Raw genomic sequence first — 13,881 nt, forward strand, 5'->3', positions numbered from 1 at the left:
CTTCTCGTACTTTAAATTGGAGTCTGACTATATACACTGTGGTCCAACATAGCAAACAGTTGCAGAATATGGACATAGTGTAGGTATACTAAAATGATTAACTTTGTCAGAAATACATGGTGGTTATGTTCTTTTAAAAAGAGATCTGTTAAGAGATACACTGAAGTTGTCAGAAGTGAAATGACATGAGGGAAGAAAAACAAAACAGGCGATTCAGTGAAACAAGATTGGCCAAGTGTTTGAAAATTGTTGAAGCTGGGTGATAGGTGCACAGGGGTTCATCATACTGCTTCCTCTGTGTATTAATTTGCTAGACTGCCATACAAATACACCACTGACTGGGTGGCTTAACAAATTTATTTTCTCACAGCTCTGGAGGTTAGAAGTCTGAGAGCAAGGTGTCAGCAATGTTGATTCATTCTGAGACCTCTCTCCTTGACTTGTAGACGGCCATCTTCTCCCTTTGTCTTCACATGATGTTTCCTCTGTGTGTGTCTCCTCTTCTTATAAGAACATAGATCACATTGAATTAGAACCCACCCATATGATCTCTGGGCTTCCCTGGTAGCTCAGTTGGTAAAGAATCTGCCTGCAGTGCAGGAGACCAGGGTTCAATCCCTGGGTCAGGACAATCCCCTGGAGAAGGAAATGGCAAACCACTCCAGTAGCTTTGCCTGGAAAATCCCATGGACAGAGACACCTGGTGGACTGCAGGCTATGGCACAGAGGGTAAAGAGTCTGCCTGCAGTGTGGGAGACCCGGATTCGATCTTTGGGTCGGGAAGATCCCCTGGAGAAGGAAATGGCAACCACTCCAGTATTCTTGCCTGGAGAATCCCCATGGACAGAGGAGACTGGTGGGTCCATGGTGTCCCGAAGAGCCGGACACAACTGAGCAATTTCACGTTCACGTTCATATGATCTCCTATTATCTTACTCACCTCTTTTTTAAACACCCTATCTCCAAATACAGTCAAATTCTGTGGTCTAGGGGTTAGCACTTAAATATATTAATTTGAGGGGCATAATTTAGCTCATAACAGTATGCTTTATGTTTTTGAATTTTACATAATGAAAAGGTCTGGTAAGACATGTAAATGAGACATATCCACTCTAACCTCCTTCAACCCACCCATCAGTAGCTCTCCATCTACCTACTTCGGGTAGGGAATTTAGTGAAGTTTTGTCACCTATTGTTTGATCAATCTTACAATTATCCCATGATTGAAAGGTGTGTTCTTTGTTTATAGGCCCGAAAATTATATACTTTTACACATTTATTGTAATTTGAAAGACTTCAAAAAAAAAAATAAACTAAGTGATAAAAGCCAAACAGTTAGATTTTTCTTTAATGTATGCTCCTGTAAGTCAGACTCTTTTTCCTTTCAAAGTGACACTTAACAGTTATTTATATTAATGATACCATAGAAATATTAGCTGATTATCACAGTTTGTCTTAATGTATCTCAGGAAAAAATTAAGTATCGGTTTCTCTTTCCAGCCCCCGTCAAGAAATCGGCGAGAGAGAGCCGAGTTGAGGCCAGATTTCTTTGATTCTGCAGCTATCATAGAAGACGATTCAGTAAATGTTAAATTATTACTGTTCTTTCTTGTGTTTTCTGGGTCTTGTTTACGCATGAAGTTAATAATTGTGTTTCATTTTTTCTAGGGATTTGGAATGCCTATGTTCTGAAGTCTGAAGAAAATTTACAAATCTGGAACTCTATTATTTAGAGCTAGAGGCCTATATACTGTGATAGCTTGTATGGGGAAAAAAACACTTTTGATGTGATCTGATTTGTTTTTTAATCAAATGATTAAGGTCAATCCCTTTTTGCAGTGACAGAAGAGGAGCATGTAAATTACCCAAGGGAATGTTGGTGAATGTCACCTCAGAAAGACTGACCTGAAAAATCATTTGTGTCCTATTATTGGACTTATCCCAGTACAGATGTGTGTGTTTTTCTGGAGGGAGGAAGAAATTTTAAATTTTTAAAACAGCTGTCAAGATAAACACTGTAATACCTGTTTTATGAAAACTCAGCATTGAGTAAAAAAAAATATTTTTAACTTTATTTTCCTGTTGTACAATTTAAAAACCGTTTTAACATTTTGCCTTTTTATGTTTTAAAAGCTAACCATTTTTATTAAACCTATGAGTAAGCAGCTCACCCTAATTGCCGAAGAGTGTTTTTGGAGCTCACTGGATTTGGTTGACCATGTGGAATACGAGAATATGGAGGAGCAGAATATTGACAAGCTATGATGAAATTCTGACAGTGCATCTCTGCCAAAAACCACACACCCTCTGTGGACATGGATATGAATTCCCAGATTTTATATACTCTTGAATAAAAAGGTTTATTTTTATTTATAAGGGGGCATAAAATAAGAAATGTCCATGCAGCCATTTTTCCAACAGATGCTGTACACCATTCATTTTATATAGAATAGGGAGATTCAAATACAGTACATTTTCTATTGGTATTTGTTCTGTGCATTTTTAGCAACTTCTACCAGCAAATAAAGTATTCTCAGTAAAACAAAAATGGTTCTCAAGTTATCAGTTTGCTGTTTTTACCACTTATTTCATGCCCTGCCAAATTCAAGTTACATGGACTTCCATTTTCTTAAAATGATAATCATGAACTCCTTTGCCATTCAAACGTAATTTTAAGTGTAACATAACCGTGTCTACTTCCCATGCACTTAATACCCTTATGCACTAATTTTGTGAATTAAGTTTACCAATTATAGAAGTATGTGCTGCATAGAAGTCTGTGCTTAGAGGGTGAAGTACTTAAGCTTACCTTGAAATACAGCTACATTTCAGTGTTAAATGTGCATATTAAGGATAATTCTTTGGGGGAAAGAAATTATGAATCTTCAGGACAGCCTTCATGGTTTAGAGTTACATTCTGCTTAGACTTTTATGACTTGCTGCTACTGTTATTTTTTTTAAAAGCCCACTTAGTTTCTTCCTTTCTGATTTTAAAAGGAAGCCTCAGAATTTGCAAACCAATCCACCACAGCTGTTTCCAGGCTGGTTTTTAAAGTAGCTGCAACAGAATGATGAGGCTTTGCTTTCCCTTTTTACCAAAAAATAAAAGCGTTTTTTAAAAAACAAATCTGTGCACCCAGTGACTATGTGGGAAAGCAAAATGGGTTATTTTATTCATCCTTTTAGTAAACAAACTTCTCAACATTTGTACAGTTCTGAAAAAAACTTGGTCACCAAAAATGTTTTATCTGCTAATTTAGCAATTCCTGGGCTCCATTTAGGGGGGCTGGGGTATCGCTTTCTTCCAGAAATATGGATTTCACTGGATGTGAAGGGGCAGGGATGACTGGACTGTCTACCACACCAGCCCTGCCCCCTGTGGCTCTGACTGGGGAGCAGGCTGGGAAGTGCCCTGGCACCTGCACAGATGATTGGTCCTTTGCTGGACAGTTTCATGTGGAAAAACCAATGCCGACTTAGAATCGTAGACAACCACACGACAGAAAAGGCTTAGTCTCTACTCCAATGGGTTTCCAGTTTAGTTTGAAGTCAATCGAATTTTTGTATTTTCAGTGTCTCCTTGATTGGTTTTGCTAGTAATTCTGTAAATTGTACATTTGCAATATGAGGTTTTTTTCCTTTTGTACAATTTGAAACTGATGCTTCACCTTTCCTTTAATAAACTATTCAAAATCAGGCTTGTGGTAGTCATCCTATTGTTCCTGTTAGGTAAAGCTTGAAATAGGTGATTTCTCATCCTGTTCAACAGAATGATGAAGCTTTCCTTTTTTTTTTTAACCAAGAACTGAGAATTTGCTCTTTAGGATAATCTGTTAAAACAACAGCAAATCACTGTATCAGTGAGGCTTTACTCTTTTAAGCAAGTAGAATTTTAAGACTAGCTCATCAGTTTTCTTTCATCCATTGGATTTCCTTGGAGAGAGGGAAAGACTGGTTAGACCAAGTGGGCATTCAAGAGGAAGTCTCTTGTGGGCTGAGTGTTGGAGGAGGCATTCATGGATTATCAACTGGTCTGAAGCCTGGGACCGTCCCCCACCTGAGATCCAGACCCAGCACTTACGTACGACCATGCCCTTTAAAGACCACTTGTGTTCTACATGGCTGCCAAAGGGAAGGTTTCTCTTGACACCGCTGCCAGATGTCACTGCACAAAATCGTGTCCTACACTTTACAGGCCCCACCGTGTTCTCTGGGCTGTGTTCATTAGATGGCCTGAGATGTCCATGAGAAGAAGCAAGAATTGCAGGGGATAAATGGGCAGCGGGGATTCTGGGGAGCCAAAGACGAAGGTGATTAAGTTGAGGCTCTAGCAGCTCATCTGGAAGGTTATGTGCTTATGAGATTAGACCAGGGCTTTACCCAGGTGCAATTCTACCCTGGCTGTGACTGTTGGCCCTGCTCTCAGAAAAGAATCAAACAAGGAGCAGGATCTTCATGGGAAGCAAAGGCTTAGTGCCTGTTCAGGCTCTTCATAGCAGACCAAACTCAGGTAAGGTTCCATCCCTGCCCTCCTAAGTGCCTTGCTCTGCAGAGGTCAAGGATAGCTTTCTACTCCCAAGGACACACAAATTATCACAGACAGTAGGGACATGGGAAGTACCTACCTACTAAATACACTCAAGTCCTCTCTGGTGACAAGATTCACCATTTCCTCTAAGACAAGACCACAGTTGGGAAAGGCATGCCTAAACACCAGCCCATGAGAACTCAATGCCACTCTGTAACCCACAGAGGCTGGTCTACTGGACAAAGCTGCCAAGATCTTACAGCCTTGTGTCTCCTCCACCACCAGCTTGGTTTTCAAATGGGCCAAATCCTAGATTGGCAGACCCCAGAAATAGGATTGGCCGGGCAACTTCAAGCTATTGAGCCACACACTAGCCAACCTGTATGATTCTTCCTTAGCCAGGGGCCCTCTAAAAACCCAGGAATCCACCACCACTCCTTTCCCAGCTCCAATAGCTTAATCTTACTGCTGGTGCCAAAGAGAAGTACAAAGGACCCCTGGCCAAACATCTCTACCCACTAGCAACTTATCACCTAGCTTGGAAGACAAAACTATGTTTCAGGTCTAAAAAGGGAAGGAGGCTGAGGAATGCACCATAAACTGCTTAAAAAAAAATACATGTTATGAGCAGAATCATCTCAATACAAGTTGAGATGAACTAATGGGAAAGTCGGGCCCTTGAGCATGAGCAGATTGGAGCTACTTGAAGCAAAACAGTATTCTCAAAACTCACTAGAGGCAGGACAGGGACATATCAGAACCTTCTGTGTGGGCTGCAGACTCTGGAGAGCAGGGTACTATCCATTAGAAGTGCTAGAAATGCAACAAGATCTGGACATGGAATGAGTCTTAGCTCAGGACAAGATTTCTGGCTTAGCAGGAGGCCACAGAGATGGGCAAGAGGTGGGGGAAGACTTGTAAAAGAACTCAGAACCCAACTAGAGTGGGAGATGATTCCCATTCTCCAACACAGGGAAGATGCTCAAGAAAAATAACTCTAGGGGCATAAACCTATCTATCCAGAATGGTGGGGTGACTGGCGGAAATGGAAAAAGTGGATGATAGTCACATGTAGGTTAAGTTGAGCTTAAAATGATGCAATCAAGCAGGGCTTACAGACCTTTGGATCTAAGAGTCTGGAACAAAGTCATCAGGGATTGGAGGATTCAGAACTCTCACCTCAAAGAAGCACACTCATGCTTTAATCTTCATGTTGGAATCAGTTAAAATCACCATTTCTGGTATTACTTAATAGTTTACATACTCAGAAAAATAAAGTCAACAAGGGTGGGGGGAAAAACTCTATAAAGTGGTCTACAAACAAAGGACTGATTCTTTAAAAATGATAACCACCCAAGTTACTAATCCAAGTAACCATGTACCTTCTGTTTAGAAACAATTACAAAAAAGTCTTGAACTTTACTTTAGAAGGTTTGATGTTGATAAAGCTGTAGTATCTCTGAAATTGGTGTTTATTATAGGACTAAGCAAGTGAGTAAAATACCCTTAAACAACACAGGTTTTCAACTGGACAAGTCCACTTATACAGGTTTTTCAACAGTAACTACTACAGTACTACATGGTGCACAGTTGACTGAATCCTGGACATGGAACTACAGATTGGATCTGCATATAGGGAGAGCCAACTATATTTTACATGGCTTCTCAACGGCAGGATGGCAGGCCCCCCCTAACCCCTGCATTGTTCAAGGGTCAAGTATATACTGAATAAGAGCCCATTTCATCAGTGTAGGAGAAGACCTACCTAATTATGGAAGGAAAGGAAGGCAAATAACTTATATGTTAGATTAGAATTAAAAGTTTCAATATGAGCTCAAAATTTCAAAAATTACATAATATATATTTTCATATATATATGTTCCCTATATACATATATATATATACACACACATACCGGGATAAATATTTCATAGTCCGCTGAAAATACCTAGAAGCAATGACAACCCAGTATCAATGTGAAAATATAGTGTCAATGTTTGCATCCAAATTTCATCTACTAAAAGAAACCACGGCTCTAAGAAAAATATACGATGAACCTAATACATTATCCTGTGTCAAAAGCAAGTGCACAAAAAATTACTGTAACATATCAACAGGACTAAGAAACCAGCTTGAAAGAGCACCCCTCTGGCCATATCAGGAAATTCTGAACATCAAAATGAGTAACATTAAATCTTTAAAGAACCCATGATTGAATATATTCATTCACTAAAAGCAAGCATTTATGAAATTATGTACCAAGCACAGATTTCAGCTATGAATATATGATTCTCAATCTCAAGAAAGCCTAGGGTGGGGCTTCCCTGGTGGCTCAGTGGTAAAGAATCCTCCTGCCAATGCAGGAGACACGGGTTCGATCCCTGGTCCAGTAAGATCCCACATGCCTCAGAGCAACTAAGCCCATGCACAACTACTGAGCCTGTGCTCCTAAGCCTGGGAGCCGCAAATACTGAGCCCACCCGCCGCAACTACTGGGAAACCATACGCCCTATAGCCTGTGCCCCAGAACGAGAAGCCTGAGCAGTGCAACTACAGAGTAGACCCAACTTGCCACAACTAGAGAAAAGCCCGCACAACAAAAAAGACCCAGCTCAGCCGAAAATCATAAATAAATTAAAAAAAAAAAGAAACCCTGGGTTGGAGAAGGTATGGGACAGGGAGAAAAATGTAACAAACAAGTATAATGTGTGTTTGAAAATTTGACAGGGTGATAGATAGCATAGTAAGAAAAGGCTTCCCTAGTGGCTCAGACAGTAAAAAGTCTCCCTGCAATTGCAGGACACTCAGGTTCAATCCCTGGGTTGGGAGAATGGCAGCCCACTCCAGGATTCTTGCCTGGAGAATTCAATGGACAAAAGAGCCTAGGGGGATACAGTCCATAGGGTCGCCGAGAGCCAGACACAACTGACCCCACACACACATAGTAAGAAAAATAAACTATTTCAGGAAAACTGTTTAAAAATGAAAAAACAATTTACATGTCTAAATTGATACTAAAAATTTTTTCTGAAGAGGAGAAAACTCCTCCTTCCTTCCTTATGGGTAAAATGATAGGATCAGAAATATAGTATTTTATAACCAACATAGAACAGCTGATTGAGGCAAGAATCATACTACAAGTACTAGACAAAAGTGTGCTGACAGGCTTACAAAATGCCCCCAGATTCACTACTAATTACAAAGAGAAAATTACAAAGGCTGTCATCTTTGCAGCTGTCACCTTAACCAAGTGATAAGATTCAATTTCATCAATAACGGGAAAAAACTAACATGTGCTTCCTAATGTAATATAAGAAAAGAACACTCTTGTGTATTATTCTTACCTGGATCTAAATTTCTGTAAACAACCAGACAGACCCAAACTGAGCGACTGTCTACAAAATATTTGACAAACATGCTTCAAAAATGTCAATCTCATTAAAGACTATGTAAGACAATGAGCCTTGTTTCATAGGAAATAAACACTGAAATCTGGAGAGACAAAGGGTTATGAGTCTGCAACTTACTCTCAAATAGATCAATAAAAATAGTAATTATACATTTATGTAGGAGATGAAGCAAATGTAGAAAGTGTTAAGAACTGGAGAATCTTGGTAAAGAGTATACAACTCTTGCCACATTTCCACAGGTTTGAAATTTTCCAAAATTTTTTAAAATCTGAGGACACATTTCTGGAAAGAAGTTAATATAAGGTAAGCAATTACTATACAGTATATGCTTCCTAAGCGTCTATTCTGGTAGACACACACATATATACACACAATTATAAATACGTTTAATCCTCAACATTTCCTGAAGGAAACAAGGACAGTATACATCATTTAAATATTATACCATTTATAAGTAAGAAAACTGAAGCCTAAGCAGATAAATAGTTCACTCTAAAGGCTTATTATCTCACCTTCAGAGAAAAAATTAATTCTTAGGGAAAGAAAGGAAAACAATACACAGATAAGGGTGAGCTCAAAGTGATAATACTATAGTGTTTTCTTTCTAGTTTTCTTCATTTTTCAGATTTCTACCACAAAGGAAAAAAAAGAAAGAAATTTAAGCTCAAAATATATCAGTTAAGATTTTTAATAAAATAATTTTACAGTAAGGCACAAATGAAATCTTTCTAGAATTTAATAAACTTAGCCATTTCAAGTGATTAATGGTATCTAGATTCCCAGGTTTCATGACTGCAAAGGCAGGGGCATATACAAATGGCCTGGCAGTAATTAGGTCCTGGTTTATCTTTCCCTGATTCATTTACAATGGAATATTCGCATGTTTCCTCCAAGGGCGCTGTACCTTCTTGCTGGCCAGGACATCCAGGTCACAGCAGATTCGGGCACGTGTGGAGGAAGGCTGGATGATGTCATCCACAAACCCTGGGGAAGCACAGGAAAGGAAGTGGATCACCTGCTGCCCACCAAGCCCTCACGTGGTGCTCAGTGTGGGCACCGCCTTCTAGGGCCCAGGCTGACACAAGAGGGGCTCGGTCCTGCGAACCTCCTCATGACCCCAGGAGCCCCCTGTTCCTCTGGAGGGTTCCAAACTGGCCCAGAAACACTCAGCAAGAAAAGGAAAATGTGACCCCTCTTCCATCCTGTCAAGATGAATTTAGTAGGGAATAAAATGAAGAAAGTGCACTTTTATTTTTAAAAACTCACTACAATCATTGGTCCCATCCTGTGCGTAAGTCCCTCTGCCACTTTACTTTGCCACTCTTCCCATCAGGAAGTGGACTGTACTTCTTCACCTGGCCTTGTAAATTGCCTTGGCCAATAGAATGTAGCAAGAGTAACATTGCAACTTCCACACCTAGGCCTCAAGGCACTTTCTTTCCCCTCTCACCCTCTTGCTGCCCTCAGGACACCCTGCAGAGCAGGGTGGACTCACCTCCCAAAGAATAAGCAACCCCGTGAAGGAAAGTCCAGCTGACAGCCAGCACCAGCCATGTGAGTGGGGCCACCACGGACTATCCAGCCTGAGTCAGGCAGCTAGATGACATACTTCATGACTGATCCCAGGAGAACCACTACCCAGCTCAGCCCAGACCAAACGCTGACCCTCAGAACTATGAGGGGAAGGTGCAGGGAGGTTATTTTAGACCACTTTGTTTTGAGTAGATTTTTCACAGTACTAGGTGACTGGAACACCATGAAGAGAGATTTAGCCACTTCAGCAATGTTTTCTTGATCATGGTTACAAAGTGGCCCATACAAGCCCCTCTGCCCTTAAGTGATGATGGCTCGTGGTCCAGCAAGCCCTCACCAGTCTTCAGATTCAACAGGAAGGGCAAAGGTAGGCCTTCTGGAGCAAAATAAGCAGCAAGCGACTCAACAACTGAGCCAAGCTGCTCTCCCCAACACAAGCCCACCTCTCACGGCTGCAGGAAAAGGGTTGGCAAACTTCTCGATGTACTCTGCCTGAGCAGCCTCCACGTTCTCGTGCCCTTTGAAGATGATCTCCACAGCACCCTGTCATGAGAGGAGTTGGTGATCATCCTGGAGGCCCCCGGAGACCAGGTCTGGCACCCCCTCCTCTCAACATCACTGGGAGTGATTGCAAATGTCTCGGTAAACAAAGTGTGCTAGAGAGAAGTGGCCACGCCAGGTGCCTGGAGTGACTGCCATAACCCCACGGCTGCAATGGATGCTCAGCCACGGCTCCAGTGACCGGGTGGCCCAGACCAAGTCATCACTTGCCTCCCTAGATTCTGTCCTAATCTCTCCAAGTGCATTTGTCCTTCTCCGAGGCCAAGATATTTGGCCCAGTTTCCACTGTTAGAGTCAAGGTCCTCTTATCAAGGGAAGCAGAATGCTGTTAACACTTTTTCATTATCCTGAGCCCTGAGCACACAACTCAATGGCCAGAGGCAGAGAATCTAAAATGCAAACGTAGAAAAATGAGGACTGAGAGAGAAGCCTTCTTATCAGAACCCCTAAAAGTCAGCTTGGGGAGGTGGGGGCCTGGGAGATACCTAGTTCAACCCCAACAGATATTTCAAAGCAGGAAAGGAATGGTGAGTAGACCAAGCAACAGGAGGCACCCTGCCCAAAGTCAGCAGGGTCAGGACTACAGCCCGGCTTCCGTGGGCTGCAGGAGTGGCTCCGGGCCCTCTTGGGAGCTGGGGATGGGGTTGGGAAAACATCCAGTCCTCCAACAACTAGTTCAGCTGACTCAGCCCTTTCCCTTCTACTGAATCCCTGAACCCACTCGAGGCCCCTACTACCTGGGTCCGTGCCTGAAGTGAAAGTGCGGGAGGGGGATTGCCAAGGTCTACACCTCAACTCCTCAGAGGCCTGGTGACCCCAGAGGCCCAGTTCTTCCCTACACTTCCCAGCTATGCAAGTAGAGTGGAGTCCCTGGAGCCAGGAGAAGGGAAAGCTAGAGGGTCTTACCTTTGCTCCCATGACTGCAATCTCCGCTGTGGGCCAGGCATAGTTGGTGTCACCACAAAGGTGCTTGGAGCTCATGACATCATAGGCACCACCGTAGGCCTAGAACAGTCCCAAATGCTGAATGTTAGAGCCTGAGTCAACCAGATCACATCCCTATAAGACCCCAGGAAGCCAAGTGAAATGAGGATGAAAAGCAAGACTGGCCCTGCTGGGTTCCTGAAGGCCCAGGGCTGGGAGGCCCGGGAACACAAGGGCGCAGCCACAGGCCTTTCACAGTTCACGGTCATGGTCTTCCGGCCTTTTCCCACTGCTGCTCTCAGTTTCCAGATGAGCAGGGACTTCTCTGCTGGGCGTATCTGCAGGGCCATCCACGCTGAGCCATCCTCGAGAACTTGTTAAGGGGAGTGAGGCGTAGACTCCTTCCAGCACTGCTGACCCTCTCGGCCAGACCCCCAACCCCCAGGCCCCGCCACTGGGGGTGAGGGGGCTCCAGCCTCCAGCCTGAGCTCCTCACCTTCCTAGTGATGACCGTCACTTTGGGCACAGTGGCCTCTGCAAACGCGTAGAGCAGCTTGGCACCGTGGCGGATGATGCCCCCATACTCCTGCGCAGTGCCTGTGTCACAAGCAAGTTACTGGATCCCCAAAGAATCTCCCCGGGGTCAACCCCCACTCTCAGCTGTGAGGGATTCCCCCTCCCCACAGGGCCACCCCCAGCCAGTCCCACCCTCCAGACACCCAGAAGATGGCAACGTCACAAATCCTGAGGGAACTGTGCAAGAAGATCTCCAAATAAAGTGGGCATCTCACTGGGCAAAACCACCTCTCCTGACCCACCTCTGTCAGTGACTCACCAGGCAGGAAGCCAGGGACATCCACAAAAGTGATGAGGGGAATGTTGAACGAGTCACAGAATCGGACAAAACGAGCCCCTTTCACAGATGAATTAATGTCCAAGCATCCTAGAAAGAGATAGACCACCATGCTTAGCTTCTAGGCCGCTCCCAGTCCCACCCATGCTGAGCAACCATTCAGAGCTGGTTTCTACAGGGGCACCAAAGTTTCGTCATCAGAGAAACTAAAGGAGGGCTTCATATTCCAAGAAAAACAGGGGAAACAGGAGAATCCACCTGGCACTGGCCAGAGGACCCAGCAATGGCTCGGCCCCAAGGGCTGGCACCACCCCCCAGCACAGACATCCAGTCTTTGTCTTGTGAACTGAAGGGTAGCTGTCACCTGAGGCACAGCCTACCTCACCCCTGGAGCCTGCAGTGGGAGGCCTCATCCAGGGGCTGGTCTTATAGAGTCCGTGTAGTTGGGATTGGATTCTGCCTCCACCAACTACAGCCATGTGTTTAGGGAAATTACTTTCTGAGCCTGAGATTCCCCACCTGAAAAGGAGGGATGTTACTACCCCTACCATGGAGGTGGTGGGTTAGTCGCTAAGTCGTGTGCAACTCTTGCGACCTCATGGACTATATAGCTCGCCAGGCTCCTCTGTTCATGGAATTCTCCAGGCAAGAACCCTGGAGTGGGTTGCCATTTGCTTCTCCAGGGGATCCTTCCTGACCCAAGGATCAAACCAGGGTCTCCCACATTGCAGGCAGATTCTTTACCAACTGAACCACCAGGGAAGCCCTACCATAGGTGTAAGGATTAAAGGAGATGGTATCAGTAAAATGGCACAGAATAGAATAAGAGCTCAATTACTAGTAAATCCCCCCAACCAGGACAGGCTGCAGAGTATTCTATGAGGCCAGCATTATCCTGATACCAAAACTTCTTGTTTTGGGACAAGAAAATGCAGAGCAAAATCCCTCATTAACACAGATGCAAAAAGTCCTGAGATATTATAAAAACACTGTCAAGTGCAGTTTAACCCAAGAATCCGGAGTTGATCTAATGTGTGAAAAGCAGTGAAATTATTAAAGGAAAAAAACAATATGGTCATCACAACAGATATAAACATCTGAGAAAATCCAATATTCATAATTAAAAACTAGCAGTAAACTAGGAGTACAATGGAACTTCTACTATCTGATAAAGAATGTCCATAAAAAACTTAAATACTCATGGATCAGAAGAATATATAAATCCCCAAAGTGAACTATGCCAGTGCTGTCCAAGAGAGCTTTCTATGATGATGAAAATGTTCTCTGGCTCTGTTATTTGTTGACACAGTAACCACTAGCCACATGTGGTTACTGAACACCTGAAATATGACTAGGGAAAGTGAGAGACTAAGCTCCTAATCATATTGAATCTTAATTACTTATGCTATTTTATTATTTTAGCCTAGCTTAATAGCTAGGCTAGCATAGCTGGACAAATCTGCATTTTCAAGCAATTCCTATCAAAATCATAGGAAATTCCTTTGTAGAAACTGATAAGCAGATTCTAAAATGCATATGGTAATACAAAGGAGACAGAATAGTCAAGTGGTATTTTTTTTTAAATAGCAGTATCAGAAGACTTCCACTAGCTGACCTGAAGACTCAGAAAAGCAGGGTTTCTCTGTCTTGGCCCTACCAACATTTTGGACAGAATGATTCTTTGCTACAGGGGTTTGACTTCTGCATGTAGAACGTTTAGTCGTCATCTCTGGGTTAGACACACTAGATGTCAAGAGCCCCCTTCCATCCCTCACACCCACTGTGACAATCAAAATTGCTTCTAATATAGCCACATGTTCCCGGTACATTGAAATTGTCCCTAGTTGAGAACCACCAAGAACTATAAAGCTTCAGAAATCAAGACAAGATGGGAGAGGCATGAAGGTGGGCAAAACCAGCAACAAAAACAGGACAGACAGGGAAGAAATAGACCCAGACGACTGATTTCAGACCAGGCACCAAAACAATGTGGAAAGCAAGATACTGTTTCACTCCATACTCTACACATGAAAATCAACCCAAAATGGACCATAGACCTTAACATAACCCAC

At 43.1% G+C, this 13,881-nt stretch overlaps 2 protein-coding genes across 15 annotated transcripts in view; one reads left to right on the forward strand and one right to left on the reverse strand.

Moving 5' to 3' along the window:
• The window catches only part of STAG1 (STAG1 cohesin complex component), a 483,951-nt gene extending 480,255 nt beyond the window's left edge, over positions 1 to 3,696 (forward strand). For all 9 annotated transcript variants that reach the window (XM_081569675.1, XM_081569672.1, XM_081569671.1 and 6 more), the window contains 2 exons: positions 1,501 to 1,581; positions 1,669 to 3,696. In XM_081569675.1, the coding sequence (XP_081425801.1) occupies positions 1,501 to 1,581; positions 1,669 to 1,692 (105 nt within the window). In that variant the 3' untranslated portion in view covers positions 1,693 to 3,696. The remainder of the gene's footprint in view (positions 1 to 1,500; positions 1,582 to 1,668) is intronic.
• Positions 1 to 13,881, reverse strand: part of PCCB (propionyl-CoA carboxylase subunit beta) — a 142,261-nt gene that overhangs the window by 32,857 nt on the left and 95,523 nt on the right. For 3 of the 6 annotated variants that reach the window (XM_081569685.1, XM_081569687.1, XM_081569684.1), the window contains exons 11-15: positions 11,792 to 11,899; positions 11,453 to 11,553; positions 10,939 to 11,037; positions 9,915 to 10,014; positions 8,843 to 8,922 (exon numbers count right to left, since the gene is read on the reverse strand). In XM_081569685.1, coding sequence (XP_081425811.1) covers positions 8,843 to 8,922; positions 9,915 to 10,014; positions 10,939 to 11,037; positions 11,453 to 11,553; positions 11,792 to 11,899 — 488 coding nt within the window. Of the gene's footprint in view, positions 1 to 339; positions 504 to 8,303; positions 8,568 to 8,610; positions 8,923 to 9,914; positions 10,015 to 10,938; positions 11,038 to 11,452; positions 11,554 to 11,791; positions 11,900 to 13,881 lie in introns of those variants that run through there. The other 3 variants (XM_081569686.1, XM_081569689.1, XM_081569688.1) reach the window with 3 other exon arrangements.

Source organism: Giraffa tippelskirchi, chromosome 2 (assembly GCF_054371585.1).
Source record: "Giraffa tippelskirchi isolate mGirTip1 chromosome 2, T2T-mGirTip1v1.2.pri, whole genome shotgun sequence".
NCBI classification, from domain to species: domain Eukaryota; kingdom Metazoa; phylum Chordata; class Mammalia; order Artiodactyla; family Giraffidae; genus Giraffa; species Giraffa tippelskirchi.